The sequence below is a fragment of the Geotrypetes seraphini genome, chromosome 7 (assembly GCF_902459505.1).
Source record: "Geotrypetes seraphini chromosome 7, aGeoSer1.1, whole genome shotgun sequence".
In the NCBI taxonomy this organism is placed as follows: Eukaryota; Metazoa; Chordata; class Amphibia; order Gymnophiona; family Dermophiidae; genus Geotrypetes; species Geotrypetes seraphini.
In genome coordinates, this window is record NC_047090.1 from 184,829,047 (window position 1) to 184,852,225 (window position 23,179).

The 23,179-nt window shown below is 44.5% G+C and overlaps 1 protein-coding gene across 4 annotated transcripts in view; it reads left to right on the forward strand.

Annotated features, from left to right (window-relative positions):
* SEL1L (SEL1L adaptor subunit of ERAD E3 ubiquitin ligase) overlaps window positions 1–23,179 on the forward strand; it is a 117,189-nt gene that overhangs the window by 32,822 nt on the left and 61,188 nt on the right. For all 4 annotated transcript variants that reach the window (XM_033951805.1, XM_033951802.1, XM_033951804.1 and 1 more), the window contains exons 2-8: window positions 3,788–3,825; window positions 6,059–6,287; window positions 15,748–15,915; window positions 17,811–17,916; window positions 19,909–20,071; window positions 20,507–20,560; window positions 20,654–20,713. In XM_033951805.1, coding sequence (XP_033807696.1) covers window positions 3,788–3,825; window positions 6,059–6,287; window positions 15,748–15,915; window positions 17,811–17,916; window positions 19,909–20,071; window positions 20,507–20,560; window positions 20,654–20,713 — 818 coding nt within the window. The remainder of the gene's footprint in view (window positions 1–3,787; window positions 3,826–6,058; window positions 6,288–15,747; window positions 15,916–17,810; window positions 17,917–19,908; window positions 20,072–20,506; window positions 20,561–20,653; window positions 20,714–23,179) is intronic.

Below are 23,179 nucleotides of genomic sequence, written 5' to 3' on the forward strand. Positions count from 1 at the left end.
TGCGGTTGTACCTGTTTCACGCCTTGTACGACGCATTTGAGCTGGTTTCGAGGGTGTCGGCCTTCGCGGTGGCCATGCGCCGTCTGGCCTGGCTTCGCACCCTCGACATGGACCCAAACCTGCAGGACCGCCTTGCAGATTTGCCTTGTGTGGGGTCCGAATTGTTTGACGAGTCATTAGAGGCGGCGACCAAGAGGTTGTCTGAGCAGGAGCGCTCGTTGGCCTCCTTGGTCCGGCCCAAGCCTAGACCCCCGCCGCAGAAACCCTTCCGCCCTCCCCCGAGGCGGTACCCCCAAAAGTCTACTCCGGCTTTTTCCAGACCGCCACCTAGACGCCAGGCTCAGAGGGGCAGAGGGGGACAAACGCAAGCCCCGGCGCAGGGCCCTTCCAAGCCCGCGCCTTCTTTTTGACGGGCTGGGCGGATGGGGCAGGTCCCCCTCCGCGACCGCTCAGGAACCCCTGCCTATAGGGGGGCGTCTTCGGTCCTTTTACCCAGCCTGGACCGAAATAACATCAGACGCCTGGGTGCTCCGGATCGTCTCCGAGGGCTACTCTCTCAATTTGTTGTCTGTGCCACCCGATATGCCGCCGGGACCTTCCACTTGCAATCGGGGCCAGCTTCCCATCCTGCTGGCCGAGGCCCGGGCCCTGTTGAAGCTTCGGGCGGTCGAACCGGTTCCCGCAGATCAGCGGGGGACCGGGTTTTACTCCCGCTACTTCCTGGTCCCGAAAAAAACCGGGGACCTGCGCCCTATACTGGACCTCAGGAAGCTCAACAAATTCCTGGTCCGGGAGAAGTTTCGAATGCTGTCTCTCCCGGTTCTATACCCTCTCTTGGAGGAAGGGGACTGGATGTGCTCACTCGACCTGAAGGAGGCATATACTCATGTTCCGGTGCATCCTGCCTTCTGGAAGTTTTTGAGGTTCCAGGTGGGGGACTTGCACCTTCAGTACAGGGTCCTGCCTTTCGGCCTGGCCTCGTCCCCTCGAGTCTTCACGAAGTGCATGGTCGTGGTCGCGGCGGCCCTGAGAAATCGTGGGCTTCAAGTTTTCCCCTACCTGGACGATTGGCTAATCAAAAGCACGACCAGGGAGGGGGTTATCTCAGCGACCCGACAGTCTATCGCCTTCCTTCAACGACTGGGATTCGAGGTGAATTTCCCCAAGTCACAGTTACAGCCGGCCCAGTCCCTTCAATTTATAGGCGCAGTGCTGGACACTGTGCGCAGGCGTGCGTACCTCCCGCAGCCTCGCTTGGCGGCCTTGGTTCGGCTGGGGCGGTGGGTCTCGCAGCTTCAGGTGGTATCGGCCCAGCGCATGATGATGCTTCTGGGCCACATGGCATCGACGGTCCACGTCACCCCGTTTGCCAGACTGCACCTGAGAATCTCTCAGTGGACCCTGGCCTCCCAGTGGCGTCAGGATTGCGATCCGGTGTCCCGTCTCATTACGGTCACTCCTTCTTTGAAACGATCGCTCCGTTGGTGGACCGACTGTTCCAATCTTTCCGGGGGGTTGCTGTTTCTGGCCCCTCCCTTTCACAAGGTCCTGACCACGGACTCTTCGGAGTATGCGTGGGGGGCCCATCTGGACGGGCTACGGACCCAAGGTCTGTGGTCGTCGGAGGACCGTCGATGTCACATCAATGTGCTGGAACTTCGAGCCATTTACATGGCGGTTCGTGCGTTCGACCACCTCCTTCGCGATCAGGTAGTCCTAGTTCGCACGGACAACCAGGTAGCGATGTACTATGTCAACAAGCAAGGTGGGACGGGCTCTTGGCCCCTCTGCAGGGAGGCACTTCGCCTTTGGGAGTGGGCAATCTCCCGAAACATCTTCCTACAGGCGGTCTATATCCAGGGAGACCAAAACTGCTTGGCAGACAAGCTCAGTCGGCTTCTTCAGCCGCACGAGTGGTCTCTCCACTCCAGAGTCCTGCGCGAGGTCTTCGACCGCTGGGGGACTCCGCAAGTGGACCTGTTTGCCTCCTCGGAGACTCGCAAACTACCCCTTTATTGTTCACGGATGTACTCCCCGGACCGTCTGGAGGCGGATGCCTTCCTCCTGGACTGGGGGGGGAGGTTCCTGTATGCGTTTCCTCCTTTTCCCTTGATCATGAGAACGTTGGTGCGTCTCAAGTCATCCACCGCCACGATGATTCTCATTGCGCCTCGGTGGCCGCGTCAGCATTGGTTCTCCCTGCTTCTTCAACTCAGTGTCAGGGAACCTCTGCTTCTGCCTGTGTTTCCCTCTCTGCTATCTCAGAGTCGGGGTTCGCTGTTGCATCCCAATCTTCAGTCCTTGCACCTGACTGCTTGGTTCCTTTCCCCTTAACTTCGATCCAGGTTTCTCAGCCGGTGAGGGAAGTTTTGGAAGCCTCGCGGAAGGTTTCGACCAGGCTTTGTTATTCCCAGAAGTGGACCAGATTTTCATCTTGGTGTTCCTCGCGTCAGCTGCATCCTGATTCGGTCCCGCTGTCTTCGGTTTTAGACTACTTGTTACATTTGTCTAATTCAGGTCTGAAGACGACATCTGTCAGGGTACATCTCAGTGCCATTTCAGCTTTTCACCGGCACTTGGATGGTCGTGCTCTTTCGCTTCACCCTATGGTGCAACGGTTCATGAAGGGGCTGATCAATGTTTGTCCCCCTCTGAAGCCTCCTCCTGTTGTTTGGGATTTGAATGTTGTCTTGGCTCAACTGATGAAACCTCCCTTTGAGCCTATGGACATGTCTCTTCTCAAATTCCTTACTTGGAAGGTGGTTTTTCTGATTGCTCTCACATCGGCTCGGAGAGTTAGTGAGTTGCAAGCCTTGGTTGCGGATCCACCTTTCACGGTCTTTCATCATGACAAGGTGGTTTTGCGCACGAATCCGAAATTTTTGCCAAAGATTGTATCGGATTTCCACTTGAACCAGTCCATTGTCCTTCCTGTGTTTTTTCCTAAGCCCCACTCCCATCCTGGCGAGACGGCGCTCCATTCTCTTGACTGTAAGAGGGCGTTGGCTTTTTATCTCCAACGTACCAAGTCTCATCGGAAGGTTCCTCAATTATTTTTGTCCTTTGATCCTAATCGTCTGGGACATCCGGTTTCCAAGCGCACCTTGTCCAACTGGGTGGCTGCTTGCATTTCTTTTTGCTATGCTCAGGCTGGTCTCCCGCTCTCGGGGCGTGTTACAGGGCATAGGGTCAGAGCGATGGCAGCTTCGGTTGCCTTCCTCCGATCTACTCCTATGGAGGACATTTGTAAAGCTGCCACTTGGTCTTCGGTTCATACGTTCACCTCCCACTATTGCCTGGACACTTTGTCCAGAAGCGATGGCCGGTTTGGCCAGTCGGTGTTACGTAATCTGTTTTCATAAATTGCCATCCTCCCACCTGCCCTTTTTTGGTTGGCTTGGAGGTCACCCACATGTGAGAATATCATGCCTGCTTGTCCTGGGATAAAGCACAGTTACTTACCGTAACAGGTGTTATCCAGGGACAGCAGGCATATATTCTCACAACCCACCCGCCTCCCCGGGGATGGCTTCTTTGCTAGTGATGGAACTGAGGACCACGAGGTGGAACGCGCCCTCTAGTGGGCGAGGAAGCAGGCACATGCGTGGTGCAGTGTGCAAACTTGAAACTTCTAGCAAGTTTGCTTGAAAAGCTGTCCGCGCTGGGGCTCCGTAGATGACGTCACCCACATGTGAGAATATATGCCTGCTGTCCCTGGATAACACCTGTTACGGTAAGTAACTGTGCTGTATTTTCTTATTTCAGTAATTCCCCTTTTGTTTTCCAGATGAAGACAGTGACAAAGAAGAATCACTAGAAGCAAAGGTAAAGTTCACGCTGTCGCCTGGTGTGATCAGTCTTTTTGTCTTTCTTTGCTTTAGTTAATCAGTCTAATTCTTCTTAGTACTAAATATTATATTTTTTTTCTTCCTAGATGTAGAGCGTCCCTCTTTAATATCTGGCTTTCTAATGCTTCTCCACATTGTTCTCCTGCCATGTAGGCCAAGCTCTGCTCTCAGACTAGAAAAAGTGCCTGTACTGTATATAAAATCAGTAAACCGCTTTGATTGTAGCACTGAAAGATGGTGTATCAAATCCTTCCTGTCCAAGTAATATACAGTGGTACCTCGGTTTACGAGTGCACCGGTTTGCGAGTGTTTTGCAAGACGAGCAAAACATTTGCAAATTTGGTGCCTCATAAACCGAGCTTGCCTCGCTGTAACAATCGCCCCCCCCCCCCCCCCGCGATCCTACATACACCCCCTCCCCGAGCACGGCAATGACATCCCTTACCCCGACTGGGCACCAATGCTGGTGCCTGAAGATCCTCCCTCTACTGGCGCGGCCTGGGATGGGCGGTGCGTCGGAGATCCTCCCTCTTCTGGTCTGGGATGGACTGGCTTTGAGCATTTGCGCATGCTCAAAGCCTTCTGGTCTCGCTCTCTCCGAGATTCTGAATCTGAGAATCTCGGAGAGAGCAAGACCAGAAGGCTTTGAGCATGCGCAAATGCTCAAAGCCAGTCCAGCCCAGACCAGACCAGAAGAGGGAGGATCTCCGACGCACCGCCCAGCCCAGGCCGCGCCAGAAGAAGGAGGATCTTCAGGCACCGGTGCTGGTGCCCAGTCAGGGTAATGGATGTCATTGCCATGCTTGGGGGGGGGGGATGTAGGATCGTGGTGGAGGGGGGGGAGGATGCCGGATCGCGGGGAGGCATATGGAGCAGTGTCGGTGGCCTCAAGGGGGGGAATGGAACAGCACCGGTAGCCTCGGGGGTGGGGGGAAGGAGGTGGAACCAATCAAAGTGAGTTTCCCTTACTTCCTATGGGGAAACGTGCTTTGTTATATGAGCAATTTGGTTTACGAGCATGTTTCTGGATCGAATTATGCTCGTAAACCAAGGTTCCACTGTAGTAGTACTTCTGTAGTGCTTTTCGGCCAGACACTGGGGTTATCTGTAAGAGCAATTCTGTCACATACAGTGTATGTGTTTGAGCGGATCGCAGTCATTTGCGCGCCGGATAAAGCTGCGCCACCATTTGTACCCAGACAGTTGGGCGCAAGACTCCAGCGCGCCGCCGGTAAAGTTAATTTTAAAGAGCTCTGGGGTGTGTGAGGGGGGAACCTCCCCCAGTTTACTTAATAGTGTTTGCGCTGCCATTGGGGGGGGGAGTTGGGGTTGGAACCCCCATTATAGAGGAAACTTAACTTTTTCCTTATTTTTTTTAGGAAAAAGTTGTTTTCTGTATAATGTGGGGGGTTGTACCCCCCACACTCCCCCCAACGGCAGCACAAACAGTATTAAGTAAAGTGGGGGGGGGGGGGGTTTCCCTCCACAACCCCCATCAGAGCTCTTTAAAATTAACTTTTAAAGCAGCGTGCTGGATGCGCAATTGTCTGTGCCGAAATCTCGGCGCGGCTTTGTCCAGCATGCTTTTGTCCCATCACCATTTGAGCAGGAGTCCCACAAAGTGCTAGGTGAGTTAAGAGTGCTCTTGACCAATTGGAAGGCTTATATGCTGGGTGGGCCAACAGCCTTGCCGCCAAATAAATCCGTTCTTGCAAACTAGGTCTGTCTCTTCATTGACCTGTTTATTTTTTTACAGCTAGTTTTGGATAACTGTTAGTGTAACGATGGACCATACAAAAATATTAAGATCACGCATTGCCATAAAGTTCCCTTCTAATGCTGTACAGTAATTTTATAAGAGTGCCTATCTGCCTTCATAAAATAGGCTTCTAGAGTAATTCCCAGGAACACACAATTGCTTTCATACAAATTTATACCTTCTCTACTTTGTCTTTATATGCAGTGAAAGCATGTGTGTTCTTCTGTAATGAGATCAGTACTTTTTGGAGTGACATTGATTTAAAACGGATTACAGCTCAGGATATCCTTTGAGGAGATTTTCCTTTAGTGTCTTCACTTCTTTGCTAGCTGTTCATAAATGGGCATTTGAAGCCAAGTGAAGTATATTGTCGTCATATGAAAGAGGACAACTGAGATGTAACAAACTTTTTTTTTTTTTTTTAATAACCTTTTGCTTCCTCTTTCTCCAGTCTTCCATATCCTCAGAAGAGCAGTCGTTGGAACACCCAACAGGAGCTCATGTGGTGGCAGGCCAGATACTCCTAGACGACAAGGAACCTGAAGTTCTACATGTAGAGGAAGTCACCTTTGAGATTGATGAAGGGGAGCATGAGGCACTGATCGTGGAGGAGTCAAGTTCTTCAGAAAATTTTGATTCAGAAAATGAGGTTTTAAATGATAAAGAAGTTCAGAAACCAGGTATTAAAATTGTTCCTCAATATATGCTCACCATAAGCAGATGGTAGAATGGATTTGGTTACCAAATTATCCTAAAATATTTATATCCAAATATAACCTACTACGCAGTAACCAAAAATTGTTTACATGATTTTGTGTTCAAATACTGTATTAACAGTATCAGAACTGACTCATAAGATCTGCATGCCCAGTAGTGTTAATCATTGCACTTGATTATGATTTATGGTTTTTATTTATATCCCACTTTATATAAAGCAGGTTCTAAAAACACATACATAGTAAGAAACACAGAGAGCACACATTATAAAACTCATACATGCAAGCACAAACTTGATCTCTCAGCATTTTTTAATTGTTTATATCTGCATTGAAAAACTCCATATGTGGAAGTTTTTATATCATTCTTTATACAAATTATTTAACTTGTTTTCAAAAGGTCCCAATATAAACCATATTTCACATGTAGCTGCCTCGGGGAACCCAAGAAAGTCATTGCTCTTGATTTGTGTTGTGCCAATCCCTCACTCTCATTGTCCAAACTCAAAGGGTTACACTGCGATGACTGTTTATAAGAGCTTATATTTCTACTTGAGTTAAACCTGTTTATCTCTTGCTGATTTTGGCCTTGAATTCCACTTTTTGATAACTTTAGCTATTGAAAAGTTAATGGCCTACAGCATAGGTTAGGACATCAGGCCGCCCAGTGGTATAAATTAATATCTGGTTATATGAATAAGAAACCAAAAAATAGTCTTAGACATTTGGAGCAGTGAGAAAGCAGCAGATTTCTGCATCTCAAATGGCCACAAATTTGGACTTGGAGGATGAGATGTACAGCGTCGGCATCTATGAGACAAACTTGTTTGTGTTTTTGTTACATAGAAGTTCTTGGACCCCTGTTAGATTACAAAAAATAGATAGTTCTAATTCAAATAGATGCTGGCACTGTCATCTCTATATAGGGACACTGGATCATCTGCTCTTTTGTCTCTTGATACTTAGATTTTGGCTATCCATTTGGAGTCAAATCAATAGAATACTGGAAGCTCCAGTGGCATTGATGTATGATACAGTGCTGTTTGACACATTAATGAGGACCAAAAGTCCAATAACTTCCCATGACAATAAATTACTTTTCATCATGACGGAGTCGCTATAAAGCTTATTCTGAAAAACTGGAAAAATGGGGCTAGATTAAACTCTAGTTTTTGGTGGGAATCCTTGTGCCAAACTTATAAATTTGAACATATGAGAGCAATACAATTGGGACATTATAAGAAATTTAAGGATGTTTGGGACCCATTGACAAAATTTTGTAAGGATTGATTATTGGATTTAGCCCTTTGATTCTGCATATCCAGGATAGTTGGGGGATGTGTAATTTATTATTTGATTGCAAGGTTTTTTTTATCTTGATCATTTGCATTATATGAAATGCTTTTACACTTTTAGGAAAGGGGGGGTTATGTATTTATTGTATCATTTGAAGGAATTGAGTGCTGTCTATTGAGTTAATTGATTATATGTTGCACTTTATGCTGGTTTTAAAATGAATAAAGATTTAAAAAACAAAAACAAACAACCATGAGCATTGGCCCCCCCCAAATGTGTAAAGTTTTGGAGGGATAATGTTGAAGCAAATAAGCTCCAATGATGTAATGTGGCAGCCTTACAATCCGCCAGGCCCCGGGTTCAATACCCTCATAGAAGATTCTCATTAGGAAGTGAAATCAAATGACAAGCATAGCTAAGAGTGGTTGCATAAAGAATATAATGTACAGAAAGGCAAGATTTATAAAGATACATCAAGCATATACTGGGTTACAAACGTACAGAAAGAAATAGACATAAGCTTTACAAATACAGAGTGGATTCAGAGACTGCTTCTGTGCTCTTGTGAATGAGAGAGAAAAGATGGCTTCCTGAATAGGTGCTGTGAGGACAAAGAAAGAGAGAGAGGTAGAGGGGGGTGATGGTCAAATCTTCAGGTTCCAGAGAGAGAGAGGTGATGCAGAGAGGAGGCTTTTATAGGCTGGAATCTTTTTCTAAAAATAAACTATTGTATTTCCCAATATCTTTCTGGTTATAATTTGTAAACTGTTTGAATCAGTGGTTAGTTTAATTGAAAAGGAAGGTGTAACACTTACAGGAATGGTAGATGGGGTTAGTCTCTGGCTTCTTTGTCCCATTCAAGTAGCCTATCTTCTTGATAAACAATCCAGTCTGGCTGGATGCTTAATGTATGTGACTTCTGTGCAGGAGCATGTAGGGTCTATCTGCATCAACATTCCAGAGTCAGATTGATATAATGTCCCATAGGCCTCTGCTGACATTGGTTAGGCCAACAGAAAATGCTGACTGCTAGCAATGCTAGGCTGACAAGCATGTCCCACAGTACTCCTATTTTTTTTTTTTTTTTTTTGCTGTTATGTTGCATGTTAGTGCTTAACACAGCTTAGTAAAAAGGATACCTTAATAATTTTGCTCTTCATTTGTAACTAACAGAAAGGACCAACAGGAACATCCAGCTGACTCAGTTATTCCTGCCCACATTCCAATAGGCCTTAGAATATGACTAATTGTATAATTTCAGTCCCGACTGAAAACTTCAGAAAGTTGCATGTAGGTGCAATTGATAGTTCCCTGTCCCCAGAGGGCTTACAATTGAGGTAATGGAAAGTTAAGTGACTTACCCAAGGCCACAAGGAGCATCGGTGGGCTTCAAATCCTACTATCTCTGATTTCATAATCTGCTGCTCTAATTACTAGTTGGCGTCTCCATCCATTTTCATTTGTATTCATCCACCCAAGAGATTTAGTCTAGCGCAGAATTTATATACCGCTGAATCATCACATTGGCTTCCAAGTGGTTTACAAGAAAACAAATAAAATTAGACACATACAGTGGCCAAAAAACTAATCGAGTACTTTAAGTAATTTCCCTCTGTCCCGATAGGCTCACAATCTAACTTCAGTACCTAAGGAAAGGAATGAACAAACAATTATCACCATACATAACAGACATAGATGAAGGAAGAGGAAATACAATAGTTAAAAAATTGGAGAGAAAAACTCCAAGAAGCCAAGTTACGGAACAGAAAGGTATTTAATAAATAGTTAAGTTTTAAGTAGTTTTCGAAAGGTGAGATAATTAAGTTCTGTTAAGGGTGCTGGAAGGTCGTTCCAGGTTCAGGTTGCTGCAAACATAAAGAGGGTCAAGATGAGCCTGCCGGATCAATGATTCAGTTATCCAAGGTTGGACGCCCCTGGTTTAGAGAGATGATCTTAGGATGCCAAAAAAATGCAATGACCAAGAAGTTATAGCAGAAGTAAGGAAATTTTATCACTCTATTGGGTGCAACAGATTCAGATTCTAAAAATACAAACTTTCAAGTACACCTTATGAACTCTAGAAGAAGGTGCTCTGGTCCAGGTCAAGCATTATTAGTAAATCTGAGATATCTGACCCACCTTAGCTTACAAGTAAGGTTTATTCCTTGTCAAGACTTAACATATCTAGATGCCACATGAGTGCTGCTTCTTAACACTACCCTATAAACCAGAGGTTCTCAATCTAGTCCTCAGGACGCATCTAGCCAGCCATGTTTTCAGGATGCCCTCAATGAATATGCATGAAATAGATTTCCATAGAATGGAGATAAGTTTGCACACGCTTATCATGCATAAAAACCTGATGGTTCAGGACACCTGCTGTAGATCTATACACAGTTCTCTTGGATTTTTCACACTAAGTACAGTACTAGAACAGATGACCGAAATTGATACTTTTGAAATATGTCTTCAGAAACAGAAAATATATATTCCCAGCAGAACTATTTCAGTTTCAGCGAATCAACTTTACAGGTGCTATATCTAATGGGGGATACTCGGTTCACTCTGGGGGTTTTTTGTGTGTTTTTTTAACACTGACGGCTGTGGGCAGAACTTTCACGAGATATTTGGTGCTAGGCCAAATCCAGGCACCTCAGCCCTGGGACTCTCCCTTCCCCCCCCTCCTCGTCATCAGTAGTTTGCAAATTATATGGCAGTTTGTGATGGAGAGAGTTCAAAGTGCTTCCTGTTCGGCTTTACAGAAGCCTTTTGTTAGTTATTATTTTTAAGAGGATGTATTCCAATAATTACTTTTGAAAATCTATTTGGGAATAAAATCAAGCTGGGCACGTGGACTTCAGCACATATAGTATGCTTTGCAGAAATAGTTAAGCAGCACTTTAACTTGGTCAGCTGAAAGGGGAAATGAGAGAGAGCTTCTCCAGGGGGGGGAGGGGTAGAGTGTTCAACCAACTACACTTGATTAGGCAGTAGAGCTGCCCAATTCACAATTCGAATCAGGTGATTTGAATCTATTCAGTTTTTTAAAAAATCAGCCTCCCAATTCGATGACTGACCCTTCTCCCCCCCCCCGTGCCTTCCTAAAGCAGGAGCAGCAGCGCTGCCTCTTGTTGGCCATCTGTTGCTGCTCCTGCTTGAGGGGGGAGGGTCAGTCGGAAAGGCCTGCATGTTCCCCCAGCTTCCCCACTCTTACCATAAGCTAATACAGCAGCCTGCAGGATCTCTGGTGCTATAACGATCCCTGCAGCTGCCATTGTCCTCAGTGGCATGTTCTCTCTGCTGTGGTCCTGCCCCTCGTCTGACATCAGGGTCAGGATCGCAGCAGGGATCGCTATAGCACCAGCGATCTGCAGGCTGCCGTATTAGCTTAAAGTAAAAGCAGGGAAGCTGGGAGAACATGCAGGCTTGGGGGGGAGGGGCAGGCCTGTGCAGAGGGAGGAGGAGGAAGGAGTAAGAGGGGAGGGAAGATGCCAGACCTGGGGGTGAAGTGAAAGGAAGAGAGACCAAACCAAAAAGGAGGAGGAAAGCAGAAGAGAGCTCCTGGATTAATGAAGAGAGAAATGCAAGACCACAAGGGGAAGGGGACAAGAGGGACAGATACTGCTTCAAAGTAGGTGGGCAGGGTGCAGGATGACAGGAGAGATAGGAGAAAGCCTGTACCTGGGGAAGGGGATACAGGAGGTAAGGAAGAAAGAAAGAAGCTGGATATGGGGAGAGGCATGAAACAGAAATAAGATGCTAGGCATGGAGGGAGCATAGGAACAGGGACACAAGGGGGACCCTACTGAAATGGAGAATACAGACAGGGACACAGAAGAGAGATGCTGGATGCTGGACCCAACTGGATGAAAGGGTAGTTGAGAAAGGGAAGATGGTGGATCTGTGGATGTTAGGGTCCATCGGTGCAGCTGTAGATGTAAATGGAAAAAAAGGAAAGATGCCAGATCTCCGGGGGAGGAAAGGGAAACAGAAGGGGAGGACAGAGATGGAAGATGGATGGTTAGCACAGAGAAAGGAGAGCCTGATCAGAAGACAACCAGAGCCTGGGACCAACATGATTTGAAAAATGCCCAGACAACAAAAGGTAGGACAAATAATTTTATTTTCTGTTTTGTGATTACAATGTCAGATTTGAAATGTGTATCCTTCCAGAGCTGGTGTTAGACCGCGAATGTGAGCTGGGATTTAACAGAGAGAGGAAAAGTATTTTTTGTTTGTTTATACCACAGGACCAGTGTGGGTAGGAGAGGGCAAAGGGGGTGAAGAGGCTATAAAATAAACCCACCAGGATGTTTGAAAAAACCACCCAATTGGGCAGGAAAATCGAATCGAAAAATCGATTCAGTAAGCTGAATCAAAATTTTTTTTCCTGAATCGGGCACACTATTAGGCAATAGAACCTTTATGTTGGAAGTAGTAAATCAAGGATGGTCATAGCACTCGACTCCCCTCGTTTTAGCATTCCCAGCCTCGGCTCACACAGATGAGTCTACTTGGCACTCTGTTCCACATCTAGGAGCCAAAAAGAAAAGTCTTTAAAAAAAAAAGAAAGAAAGAAAGAAAGCAAAGTCCACGTCCTGGCTCTGGTGTGTGAATGTGGGGTCTGCTTCTTGAGCAGGTGTATTCTTATCTTTTGAATGAGTTTTCTCTTTCCTATTTTCAGTGGTACAGCTTCCTTTATGAATCATTTTGTTTTGATCTGTAAACTCTTTTGACCTCCATGACAGGAAAACCGGTATAGCAAGTCTTTAAAACATAAATATATTGTTTAACAACTACAATAAATTGCCTGCATGTCGTAGGGAAGGAAACTGTCAAGGTATTGTGTACTACCTCTGAAAGGAAAATAACTTTATCTTCAAAAGGGGGTTGCCTTCGTCTTTTTAGTACAGTGTCAGTTTGAAATACCTCATGGGGTTTTTTGTGTTTTTGTTTTTTCTTTTGCGCTGGCTGCAACACTCAGAAAAAAAAATCCAGATATTAAGCACCACTCTCCAGATAGTAGCAGGTGTCTGAGTAGTCAGATAAGTTCTATCACTAGCCATAGTGGCAATATTCAGTCAGCTATCTAGATAAGTGGTTCCCAACCCGGTCCTGGAGAACCACCAGGCCAATTGGGTTTTCAGGCTAGCCCTAATGAATATGCATGAGAGAGATTTGCATATAATGGATTGGCATGCAAATCTGCTTCATGCATGTTCATTAGGACTAGCCTGAAAACCCAATTGGCCTGGTGGTCCTCTAGGACAGAGTTGGGAACCACTGATCTAGATAACCTTTGACAGCTTTCTATCTGTCCATATTTTATCCAAAGCATGGATAAAATATTGACACTATTCAGACCACCCTTGCTTCTCTCCAGCATTCAGCATCGTGTAAAAGGCAATCTGTAAAAGTGCTGCTGAAAATGAGCATTTAGTCCTTAAACAAGTTAACTGGCAAGAAGCCATTTCTGACGCTGGAGTAAAGCCCAAGAGACATCTACGACAAAAGAAGCAGAATAAACACAGGAGTGTTGCAAGGGGGGTGTTATTTGGTAAAGCTGCTGCTTGTGGGGTATTTGGACAAGAAAGATGCATTTTATTTCAAAAGGCATGCATGATTGGTCACAAATGTAATTTGCAATATTAGTTACAGAAAGATCCACTTAGTTAGTGGCATTGGAGGAACCAACTCCATTGGTTACTTTCATTTGAGGTGTGGGAGGTTCGTAGATTTCCTAGATGAATTCATCTCTTTTTGAAAATCTGGGACCCCTATATTCAAAATCTTTCCTCTAGAGCAGTGTTCTTCAACCTTTTTACACCTATGGACCGGTGGAAATAAAATAATTATTTTGTAGACCGGCAAACTAATAAGACTGAAATTTTTAAAAACCCCATTGCAGCCCCGTGAGCTCGGTCCCGTTAACCATCTGATCCCATCTGCACAAGCCTCAAATATTTATGATTTTATATTGAACATATTTTATTAAAGTATAAAAAGAAACAATATTCTGTACAATTGTCATTTTATAAATATAAATAATATAGGGCAAGGATCAACAAAACCCCCTTCTCCCTTCCCCTTCACATATATCCCCTCTACTATCAAGAAAACTGAATAAGCCAAATTATTACAGAATGCTACACAAATATCATGCTAACAGAATACCATAGTCACATATTGCAGGAATGGTGTTAGGGGGAGTGCAACTAGGGCAACTGCCTACTGGTCAGAGAGAGCCCTAAGCCAGATGGAAGCTAAAGACGCACTGCCTGGGCTTTGCACTCCCCAGTTATGTCTAAAATCAGATCTAGGAGGATACATATTTTAAATCTGATATATTCTAATCACAAGATAGAAATAAAATTTATTTTTTTCTACCTTTTGTCGTCTCTGGTTTCTGCTTTCATCGTCTTTTCACTCTCTTCCATCCAGCGTCTGCCCTCTGTCTCTTCAATCCAGCCTCTGCCTCTTCCATCCACTGTCTGCCCTCTACCCCTCCCCCTCCCATATGGTATCTGCGTTCTTTCTATGCCCCTCTCTCCTACACCAGCATCTTTGTCCCTCTTTCCTTATTTTTCATCTGCCCCCCCTTCCCAGCATCAATCTCTCTCTACTTTGTCATTCCTCTGTCTCTCTCCTTTCCCTCATCTGATCTCTCCTTTCCATCCTGACTCCTTCCCCTCCTCTAATCTCCCTTGCCAGCTGTTTCCTTCCAATGTTCCTCCTCACCTGTCCAGCAGTACCTTCTACCTTTCTTCCTCCCCTTATCCAACAGTAATTCTCGTCCCTTCCCCTTCTCCCCTGTCAGCAGTATCCCCTTCCCCTCCCTTGTCCAGGAGTACTCCTTCTCCCTTTCCTCCTCCTCTTATCTAACAGTAACTTTACTCCAGTAACTTTACTCCTGTAACAGTAACTTTCCCTTATCCCCTGTCATCAGTAGCCCCTTCCCCTCTCTTGTCCAGGAGCACCCCTACTCCCTTCCCTCTCCAGCAAATGTTTCCTCTATGTAGGCTAGCGGCAGCTCTGTGTGCTTTTAACTTCGGCACACAGCTGCCCCTAAGCAGTATTTTAGCGCGGTTTCAGCTGCCTCATGAAACCGCGCTAAAATACTGCTTAGGGGCAGCTGTGGGCCGAAGTTAAAAGCACACAGAGCTGCCCCTGCTTGTCTGGGGGTGCGGAGACAAAGGCTGGAGCAGGAGACAGATGCGGCAGGAGTCGGTGGTGGAAGGCAGGAGTGCCGGCATAGCGACGGCAACAGGAAGTTGCATGTCAGTTGACGCCGGCACCTTTTGCTGCGTCAGGAACCCAAATCCTTTGCGGACCGGCAAGATTTTTTTGCGGACCGGCACCAGTCCGCAGACCGGTGGTTGAAGAACTGTGCTCTAGAGCACACAGTATGATTCTTAATATTTTACATTGAAGCTTTGGAAACTTTCATTGCATTCCAATACCTGATATTTGTCACCTTCCATTCTGGAAGGAGGGATGATAGTAATATGTATGGGAATTTAAATTATTTGCTTAATTCCTTAAATATGGTGTTATAAATTGAAATAAAAAGAATGAGGGGGGAAGGGATCAAGGGGAGGAGGTGTAGAAAAAAATGGATTAAGTCATATGGAAATATATTTTGGAGGAATGATAGAAATATGTATGGAAATATTATTGTGAATCTAATTGTAATGAATATTTCTTTGTATTATATTATTGTATATTTGATTCATTCAATAAAATGTTATAAATTTTTTTAAAAAAAATTTTTAAAAACAAAAAACCCACAGGAGTTGAGAGAGAGATCACCAGCTCAAGCATGGGTCAAACAGGAGAAGCACTATTGACTCAACTGTTGCAACTATCAATAGTTTCTTCTATTTGACCCATGCTTGAGCTGGTGACATCTCTCCCTCATGACTCCTATGTTTAAGAAGCAGGTTCTGGCCAATGAAATAGCTTTGAATATCAACCTCTTAGTATATAAGATGGATACAAAATGGAGACTGCAGGATCCACAAGTGCAAAAGATTCATTCTTAATCAGTCTTTTGTATACACAATAGATGTAACAAGTAAGACATATTTTTACTTGAAACTCCATAAAGCTGTTCTTTTTGCTGTCACAGCTTTGATTGCTATTGGAGGCACGGCAGATGGTGAAACATGCCATTTCCCCTTCCTTTTCCTGGAGCAGGAATATCGAGAGTGTACAGTGGATGGGCGAGAGGATGGCCGCCTCTGGTGTGCAACAACGTATGATTACAAGCAGGATGAAAAATGGGGGTTCTGTGAAAGTAAGTGCCTTGTCTAGGCTCCCGTTACAAGCTTAAAATCCATTAGCACAGAGGCTTTGTACAAGAGGTATAGAGAGGTGTTTGTCTTTAGGACTGTATAGTTTCAGCAGATGTCCAATTAGAAATGGAGAAAACATCAGCCATATGGTCTTCATCTGATTTAATTTGTCTATCTAGCCTGCCTAACCATGCATCTACCATCGCTCCCTCTCCCTTAGAGATCTAATGGACTTGTCCCAAACTTTCCTGACTTCAGATAATGTTTTTCGTCTCGGCCACCTCCACCAGGTAGCCATTCCACATATTCCATGAAAAAGTATTTTCTGAGGTTACTTTTTGAACCTGAGCTTTCACCTTCATCCTATGCCTCCTCATTCCTGAGCTTCCTTTCAGTTGAAAGAGACTTGCCTGCTATTAATTTGTCACATAAGAATTCAAACATCTCTATCATAGCTCCTCTCTCCTGCCTTTCCTCCAAAGTTATACATATTGAGATCTTTGTCTGTCCCCATACGCTTTAAGACGAAGACCACCTACCATTTCAGTAGCTGTCCTCTGGATGGACTCCATCCTGTTTATATCTTTTTGAAGGTGTGGCCTCCAGAATTCTACACAACCTACTAAATGAGATCTCACTAGAGTCTTAACGGGGTACCATTTTCTACTGACCATTCCTTTCCCTATGTACCCAAGCATCCATTTCACTTTTCTACCTGTTTAGTACCTTAAGATCATCACATATGATCACACCCAAGTCACGCTTCTCTATTGTGTATAAGTTCTTCACCTTCTCCCCCTCACACACACACACTCAAAAACTGTACCGTTTCCTCCAGTTTTTACAATTCAAATCCATTGCCCTGCATCTCTTAACATTAAATCTTAACTGCCCAATTCTGACCCTTTCTTCAAGCTTCACTAGGTCCTTCCTATCGTACCCACCTTCAGGGGTGTGTACCCTATTGCAGATTTTGGTACACATTACTGGATAGCACTTACAAAAATGGTACAATGCGTTTGGTTTTGGTACAAGCATTACCAGATATCCCTTACAAAAATGTTAATAGGTCCAAACCAAATCTTGCTGCACACCACTGGTAACATCCCTTTCCTCAGAGTGAACTTTACCACTCATCTCTCTCACCTTTCCCTGAACCAGTCTTTCACTTTGGGATCCATACCGAGGTCACTCAGTTTATTAGATACCTATGTAGAAAGTGTCCAAGACTTTGCTAAAATCTAAATTACATGACCCACATTGACAGGGTTGGCCCATCCATTAGGCTGTCAGTCTTCAGCCCTAAAGCGAAGAGAACATGATCAGCCCAGGTCCTTTAGCAGACACGTACTCAAGGCCTGTCATGTGCCGACTCCTACAAACAGGCAGCTCAAACCTTGAGTGTTCACTTTTGGCAAAGACCCCATTCTTTTAGAGTTGACCAGCAGGAGTGATGGGAGTTTTGGCAGAAGATTAGACATTTAGACTGGGATGATTTCAGTAAAATTGAATGTTGAAGGGGGGTTAAATGAATCCTTTGTTACTTTTAGTCTTAACTTCTTTTTTTTTTCTTATTAGTTCTACTTAAGTCCTAGCTGGGTTAGATCACAGAAGTCATTATACTCTTGTTCCTGGAGCTTCTGAGATATTTCAAAATCGGAGCCCAGGGTACTATAAGTGCAGGCTTTTCTGTCTTTTTTTTGTTGTTGTTGTTGTTGTTGTGTCCTGTTCTTTTTGTTTTTTTTGTTTTTTTTTAATTCTTCATTTTAAAACTTTCAATGCTCAAGAGGCAGTAGTGGCTAGTGTGCTGCATTTTAGTGTGTTAAGGCCCTAACGCACCTTTGCAAAAGGAGCCCTAAATCTATGCTTGTTTTATTCTTTTTACTTTATATTTTAGCGGAAGAACAGGCACAGAAGAGAAGACAAATGGAGGAAGCAGAAGATCTCTACCAGCTAGGAATGAAAATGCTGAATCAGAGCAGTAAAAAGGCCCAAAAGAAAGAGTAAGCCAGACTTGGTCAACCTTTAGATGGATTTCCTACTGTAGGAGAAATCTTCAGGGTGTCCTAACAGATTATCTGCTTGAACAGGTTGTTCAGTGTGGCTTGACAAGCAGCTGCCTTCATTTTGAAGCGTGAACCTTCTCTTTTAAAGTGACTCTGACGTGAAAAGAATGAAACCTCCAAGAGGGGGGGGGTGTCTGTGTGTAGCTGCTGTGTCGTCTTAATTTCTGTACTGAATTTACTGGTTAAAAATCACTCTGTATACATTTTTCTTACTGCACACGAGTCTAAAATCTAAGAATTGGGACGTGTTCCTTTTGGAATGGCCTGATGGTCATAGTGGTCAGTTTTGGGGTGGTGGTTTTTTTTCATAAAAACAATTTATTCAAATTTTAAAGAGCAATACAACAAAATAAAACAAATACAATGAGTTAGTCCTGGATTGTTGCAATAATAACATACTATCCTAACATAATACAAATATTTAATCAACATTTATGTAAATACCCCAAAATTTTCATAAATTTCCCCAAATTGCCACATTTAACTGCAAATATTTTTTCATATTTAACATAAAAGCAACATATTCCACCAGTTGTTGTAATCCAGTTTTGAAAAATTTTTCCAATTACCGTATATAAGCAAATATAAACTGGGATTTTGGGGCCAAAAATTGGCCCAAAAATGGGGATCCCGGTTTATATTCGGGCCCGCACCCCCGTTCCAGAATTATTGTAGGCCGCCACCAGGCTCTACACCCTGCCCCCCCCCCCTCCTTGTCCTGTCTTCCTCTGCTGATCCCTGGTGGTCCAGAGGTGCAGCAGGCAGGAGCGAGCTTTCTGCACTCCTGCCCCACTGCTAACCTGGTCAATGGTGGCTGCTGTGAGATCAAGGTTTCTTCAGCCGCTTAACAGCACCAAGCAGCTTCTTGACTGGCTTGAAAATTCACAGGAGCCAGTTAAGAGGCCGCTCGATTCTGCTCAGTGGCTAAAGAAACCTGATCTCGTGGCAGCCACCACTGACTGGGTTAGCAGCAGGGCAGGAGCACGGAAAGCTCGCTCCTGCCTGCTGCACCTCTGAACAACCAGGCATCGGCAGAGCAGACAAGAGGATGGGGCAGGAAGGGGGGCTGGGTGCAGAGCATGACAGGGCAGGGCCCTTCAATATTAAGCCGCCAGACTTACGTTTGAGTCAACCATTTTTCTTCTTGGTGGGGGAGGAAATGGGGGCCTCGACTTGTGTTCGGCTCAAGTTGTATTTCGAGTATATAGTATTGATTTTAATGGTTACATAGTTTACCAATAACTGAACTCTTAAGTATCCATCATAGCATCCATACCAAGGATGACTATTTGATAAGATAAAGATTCTGATATAGACAGCTCAGTTTATTGTCCAGTGACACTAGCTCCAGAGAGTACATGCCCAGCTTTGCATTCAGATTTCAGTGCATCACAGAAGTATGTTAAATCTGTCAACAAACAAAATAACTAGACTTATTCACAACTCCTTAGAAAAGCTAAACAATTTTTACTTAAGCATTATCTTTTTCAGAGCAGAATAATCCCACGTGTACTTTCAAAAAAAAGTGTGTGAAATCTTCAAGAAAGAGGCAATGATATATCAAACATCCTATATATGTTGGCCAATGGCCAATAAACCACATATCTTCACACCTCATTCATATTTTATTGCAAAAGACACCTTCAACTCGATCCTCAGCAAGGCCACCTTCCCACTCAGTGTTCACTCATAGTGGGCGGCTTTATGCCTCAAATCGAGGATCGAGTTGAAGGTGTCTTTTGCAATGAAATATGAATGAGGTGTGAAGATATGTGGTTTATTGGCCAACATATATAGGGTGTTTGTGTAAATATATAATACATATAATTTAAGAATATGTAAGCCTAGATTCATCCAAGTATTTTGTGCAATAAGATGTTGACGTTTGTGTCTAGAAGAGAGATCACTCTTTATTTTTTTTTCCTTTAGGGCATATCAATATCTCCTGAAAGCAGCCGACATGAAGCATATCAAGGCTATGGAAAAAGTGGCTTATGCAATGTTGTTTGGAGAGTACCTGCCACAAAATATCAAGTTTGCAAAGGAGCTTTTAGAGAAATTGGCAGAAGAAGGGTCACCAAAGGGTCAGACAGTAGGTATATGTGAAATAAATAAATCGTGACACACAGTTGGTGGTAATTACTACTAAACATTAGCCATGTCTTCCATTTTTAACCCTCCAAAATACAAATCTTTCTGTCTTAGAGTTCATGTTTCAGGTTTTTGTTTGATATACTGTCAATTGTGAAAAAATCTAACTAAGCAATTTATAGATTAGAAATCAAGATCAAGGGGAGAGACGCATTCTAGAGCTCACATAAGGAAATCTAAGTTGCAATTGAGGCCTTTTTAATATTTACCCATAAAATTAGCCACTCATCTCTGGATTCATCTGCTGTGACTAAAGGAAAGAAAATCAAGAACATAATTTTTCCTTCTCCCTGTTTGAAAAGTATGAGTTTATTGTAGAACTAAATGAACCCAGAATGGAATATTTTTCACACAGTAAAGTATCTTATCATTCCAGGCACTTGGATTTCTCTATTCCTCTGGACTAGGCATCAATTCCAGTCAGGCCAAGGTAAGTCTTTCAGCTTTGTTCTTGCCTGCTATTCATTGTAATAGCAGTGCAGATGATTCACTACATTTGTTTTATTTTCCTGCACCTTTACAGGCCCTGGTGTACTACACATTTGGAGCCCTGGGAGGAAACCTGCTAGCACATATGATCTTAGTAAGTGACACTTCAGCTGTACTTGCTGGAGAATTTTCAGGTCATAGGATTTCATTGCAAAGCACTTTGGGAGGTCGTTCAGAAAGATAATGCTAGGGGCCAAACTATTTCTCTGAGATGATATTTTATTTTATATCTCACTGCAGTGCTTCACCTTCTAACTGGGAAACCTCCTGGGTGCTTTGAGATGCGCAAGAACAAATTCAAAATGTTTACAGTATCCAAAGATTTAGAGTACCAAAACTGCATTAGTGGGGAGTTTTCATACTGTAGTTTGTCAGTCTGCAGGCACATTTTTACCTGCGGACTTTTGGTCCTTTTTCCAAAGTGAAAGTGTGCATGTACATGGAACGTTTTTTTTTGGGGGGGGGGTTGTTATTGTTAATTCTAGTTGCAAATTCATGTTCAAAGTAGTAAATATAAACCTTCCACGAGTACAAACTCTTGCTAAATATTCTTCATTCTCAAAAACATTTCTAAACATTTTTAAAACCTAAATAAGTCATTCTATAATCTTGGTCAAGGTTGGAAAACAGGGTCATACAACCCCTGTACAGATCTAACAACCACATCCCTGGATGTTCTGTTTTCAATTAAAAATGTACCAAAATAAGTGTTCTCTTCTCCTCCTCTAAACCTGAACTCATCAATAATAATAAAATGCTAGAGGCGCAAGCGCTTTTGAAAATTCGTGAGCGGTGGCGCCGTGAGGTGTGCTTCTGTGCCAGTCCTCACGGCGCCTGCGCGTGACTGTGCAGAAGACACCAGCGACTCCTCCCTCCCGCTCCTCTTCAAAGCGGCCTGCTGAGGTTCGCCAGCCGCTGTAGCGAACCTCGCAAGCCGCTCTCCACCTCCGTGCAGAAGGAGTCGCCGTGTCACCTCCCGCCTCACTCGCTACTGCCGCCGCTGATCCTCCTCTTCAGAGCAGCCTGCGATCATGGCCGGCTTTAAAGAACCTCGCAGGCCGCTCTCCAGCTTCAGTAGCACGCTCCCTCTGACGCACAGGATCGCATCAGAGGGAACGTGCTACCGAGTTGGAGAGCAGCCTGCGAGGTTCGCTAAAGCCGGCCACCACGATTACAGGCTGCTTTGGTGAAGAGGAGCAGGCCAGAAGACGCCTGGATGTTGAGAGGGTAAAAATGGAATCAATACCGGGAGCCAGGGGGAAAGGGAAAGGGGGCTGCTTTGGGGGGAGGTGTGCTGGGGACAGACAGCTTTGCTCGGGGGAGGGGGAGGGGGAGACAGAAGGATACAGACAGCGGCCAAAGAGAGAGAGAGAGAAAGAAACACAGACACATCTATTCTAGCACCCGTTAATGTAACGGGCTTAAAGACTAGTTATTTAAATATTTTTGGAAGAACTTGTATTGTAGAACATACGACAAACTCTTAGCCATGTTTGATTAATTAATGGAATAACCCTATGTTATCTACAACATTCCTGAAACTACTCCAACTATCCCCCCTTGAAACTCTTTACACTTCCGCTGATGACATCCTCGTCCTCCTTGAGACCGACTCGAACCTCACTAACCTCTCCACGAACATATCCTCATGCATAAAGAACCTCCAATCCTGGGCATTCACAATGCATATGAAACTAAACGAGTCCAAAACAAAACTCCTTTGGCTCAGCCCAAAATTAGACCATCTACCTTCCTCCATCCCATTGTCCTCCAGCCCCCCATTACAGCTCGAGTTCTCAAGCAAAGTTCTGGGTGTCACCTTAGACTCTTCTCTATCCTTCAACGAACATCTCCAATCCCTGGTGAAGAAATGCTTCTTCAGCCTTCACATGCTAAGGAAAGTCAGACCCTATTTTCACCAAAAACACTTCGCAGTCCTAGTACAATCCATCATCCTCTCCAGATTAGACTATTGCAATTCTATCTACCTCAGCCTAACCAAGAAAAGCCTCCACAGACTTCAGCGGATTCAGAACGCCGCAGCTAAGCTTGTTTTCGCGAAAAGCAAATTTGATCACGTCTCACCACTCCTGTCTAAGCTCCATTGGCTCCCAGTAATCCCCAGGATCCACTTCAAATGTGCGTGTCTGGTCTACAAGTTCCTACATGGCATCCTTCCTGCCGTTATCCCTCTATCCTGGAACTCCCCAACCCCTACTTCCTCCAGATCCTCCAAAATTTTAAACTATCCTTCCCTTCCATAAAAGGTATTTCCCATGTAGGCAAACTTGGGTCATCCCTCCCCTTTAGAATCACTGAGATCTGGAATAACCTCACCTCCCCTCTCCGAACCTCAACCTCCCTCCAACTCTTCCGCAAACACCTAAAAACCTGGCTATTCTCAAAACTGTAACACTTCCCCCCTCTTAGGCCTCTCACCTTCCCCCTTTACACCTAACTCTTTAATCTCTCCACTGTAGTTCCTCTCTCATCCTTCTTCCTGTAAACCGTGCCGAGCTCCACATTCGTGGAGATGGTGCGGTATATAAACCCAAGGTTT